General features: G+C 31.3%; 1 protein-coding gene across 1 annotated transcript in view; it reads left to right on the top strand.

The window, feature by feature from the left end:
- LOC108572056 overlaps window positions 1-2,081 on the top strand; it is a 28,529-nt gene extending 26,448 nt beyond the window's left edge. The window contains 2 exon segments of the mRNA XM_017934243.1: window positions 435-656; window positions 1,985-2,081. Coding sequence (XP_017789732.1) covers window positions 435-656; window positions 1,985-2,073 — 311 coding nt within the window. The 3' untranslated portion in view covers window positions 2,074-2,081.
- Window positions 2,082-3,599: the final 1,518 nt, after the last annotated feature.

The following is a 3,599-nucleotide window of genomic DNA, read 5'->3' as shown; positions in this document are numbered from 1 at the left end:
TGAGTGTCAATTTAACGTTAACCATAAAACGTTAATTTATTAAAAGCAAGCAATATTGTGCGAGTGGTAAAGAAATGGAATTGGCAGATTCGCAGATACCTAACTGTTTTTCGAGAGTATGGGAAAAAACGTGAAAAAAAGAGTGTGTGAGGAAAAAAGAGAGTAATAAATGAAAAAAAAATGAGAAAAGGTGCAATATTTATTCAGAGAGAGGAGAGAGAGGGAGAGAGTAAGTGAGTAAGAGAGAAAAAGGGGAGAGAGTGAGTAAGTGAGTAAAAGAGAAAGAAAAAGAGAGAGGGGAGAGAGGAAGAAAGACAGAGAGGAGAGAGAGAGAGAGAGAGAGAGTGAACGAGTGAGTGAGCAAGAGAAAGAGAGAGAGGGAGAGATTATGCTTGCATGTTAACTACACTCTGCAATAGAAATAATTTTTGCAGGACCCAAAACTTTCACTATCTTCGCTCCAACGGACTCTGCTTTCGAATCAGCGGCTAAAGATGGAACACCGGTTTGGACAGAAACAGACGGACCGGAAGCTGCGAAAACGATCATTTCGAGACACGTAATGCCATCAACCCTCTACACAGCGGGAATGAGATATTATTTGCAAAAAGATACCCTTCGTCCTCAGTCGCCAGTTCATATTCACAAAAATGGAGGTAAGTAAAAAAGAAATTGCAGAATACAAGAAGAAAAAGATAGTAAAAGAATACATACTTAATCCTTTCGTTAACAAACGTGACTATAGTCACACGACGTAATTTATATTTCTGAAACAACATTTTTCTAGAAATTTTTATCGAGTAGGTATGTTTGTTTTCTCCGCCAGTGTTACGTCTGTTATTATGCAAATAGACAATTACTTTAAGAAATTATATTAGGAACGTTATTAATTGACCCTGCTTGCAGTACATGCATGTATACATACAGACGCTATTTAGCAGAGATTTCTCTCATTGCCAGATGTTACAATTACGGTCGGTAACCAAGAGAAAATAACTGAACGAAATTCATGCAATAATCTAATGTTTGAATACATCATTTTTCAGACAAGTCCAAATTAGTTTATCTATAAACATAATCCACATAATTTTTCTACTTTTGTCTAAAAAAAAAATTGAAAAAATTTAGTTTTATGCAATGTTCAACAAAGTTATACTAACTATTAAAAAATGTTATTTCTCTCTTTATCTCTTTATCAGTTGATAATATTTTGAACAACGAACTGGTAATGAAAATATTGATTAATCATCAGGTGGTAAGGTCGAGCACTTGATTTCCTTGTTCGACTTCTGTCAATTCAGTGAAAGATAACGTACTTACGCCGGTATGTGATACATTTATATTCAGAAAAAGTGTAAATTTTCTTTTCATAAGAATTGCCGTTTGTCACGTAAATCTTGAAAAATCAGCGTCCTACTAATCTACTTGTTCGTTTACCATTGATCCCCCCACTTCGTAATTAACACTCCCTTTCGCGCCACGCCATAAAATTCATAAAAATATTTACAACATTTCAAGATACAAGATACATTAATGTATACTTAATACACAATAAGCTCCACCTAATTTTACCGTACGAAATAATTATCATACTTCCAAAACTTAGATATATTTGAAAAAGATTATATAACTGTACACTAATAATAAATCGTTAATTCAAATAACAAGAGAAATCGGTTTGAATATGTCTAGAACAATCTTTTTAACGACTGAAGTGTTTTAGCTAGTTAAATTAAATTTCGGATAACAATTATTATTAGTTAATTTTACAAAATTATTTACATAAATATGTCAAATAAAGTATTGCAAATGAGAGGGTAAATTGTATCAAAATAACCTCTTCTTTGACAGTATTAAAAAATTAAGAAAGGGTTTACAATGCGTTTATAATTACTTACAGATTAATTGTTTTTCCTTCAATAACATTCCTAGAAAGAGACTTTGCGTAGCAAAACATGATAAACTGCTTCCTATGCTGTTCCAGGTCGAGTACGAGTAAACGAGGTACATGTCGTAACACATAATGTACCAGCAATAAATGGAGTTTTACACGCAATTGACGGAGTACTATAAGAACACAACACCACCTAAATAGATCATTCGTTGTGAGATGTAACGCGTTTTACAGCAAAATTCATACTTCAATCCAAAAAAACACGAAACTTATTTATGTCTCTGTACTTGCTGTTTCTTTGCAATTCGTGAGAGAAAAATATTATGATCATTGCAAGAAAAGTACTTACTAGTCTATTAGTATTCTATTTTTTAGAAAAAAAATTAATTTGATAATAAAATAACATTTCAAATTGAAATAATAAATTTTTTTAAATTTACAAATTATTATGGTAAATCGTAAAACAAATTGAAAATGATTTAAAACATTATTTTGTTAGAAAGACTGCAACTTCTACAAAACTTTTAGAAGTTGTGATGTCCAATGAGGAATCAGTAAAACAGTTATGTAAGAAGAATCTTAAAGTACTTAAAATATTCGTGTTGTTTATATTGTATTCTTTTTAAAATTGATTATAAAATTGAAGCAAATTTCAATTGAAGAAAATGCGTACTTATCTTTAAAGAGAAGTAACAACAAATCTCTGCGACTATAATAATTTCAACAATAACAATAAGTCGACGAGATTTGCCATAGATATTGCTAAATTACACGAAGAAAAAATAACGAGGCTTCCTTTAAGGCATATATTTACATGTAGAAAAACTAATTTATGTAATATAGATGTTATTTATGTAATATGTTGTTTGTTCGTGCTGCTCGAGATATACAGGTGTGAAAAATTACCTAATTGTATAGAGTAGTAACATAATACCATGATTAGTATTATTGTATTGCGTATTATTTTATAAATAAATGTACATTACGTTTTTCCATAAACTATTATCTTTTATAGTTACTTTCATTATTTAATTAATTACATTTAACAAACTAACTAAACAAATAAAATACGACAAAATAAATTTTTAATATTTTTTATGTGGTCATCTCTCGAAATTTTTCATATTCTTTTTTTCATTTCTTTTATATATTCAAAAAATGACTTACTACAAATTTTTATTATGAACCTAACAACTAGCAATTTTTTTCAGACTGTTGTATTCTAAGAGACAGGTACATAAGCGGAGAAAGTTTAACAAACGGAAACACTTATCAATCTAGACCGCAAAGACTTTCCCTGCAAATTGTCAATAGCTACTAAAGTGAATTTATGTTATCTTTGAAGACCACCTAAGTAGCTACCTTAAACCACTGCCCTCGTGAATCTAACACCAACTCGACGAGCCCCCAGAGAAGAGCTGAAAAAATATCTGTGTAAACGTCCCCAGACAACTAGAAGCAGAGCGGGAATTCCGCAAAACCACCTCTAGCTTGGCTTGAAAGACTGGCCATTCTATGGTACCATTAAATACATGATCAGTGAGATGATCGTGGTGAACCGTACACTACTCTCAGATGAGAAACCTTACACCTCTCGACTCTGGTCCATCAGCGTAATGTACGAATAACGAATAATTCGAAGAACAAATAAAAGAGCAAAAAATTGATTTATTTGTTATTCGCAAATATCTGTACTAAATAATAT

This window comes from Habropoda laboriosa, unplaced genomic scaffold (genome assembly GCF_001263275.1).
Source record: "Habropoda laboriosa isolate 0110345459 unplaced genomic scaffold, ASM126327v1 scaffold67, whole genome shotgun sequence".
Classification (NCBI taxonomy): Eukaryota; Metazoa; Arthropoda; class Insecta; order Hymenoptera; family Apidae; genus Habropoda; species Habropoda laboriosa.
The sequence above is the reverse complement of the archived record's forward strand: the minus strand, read 5'-3'. Positions and strand labels throughout refer to the sequence as shown.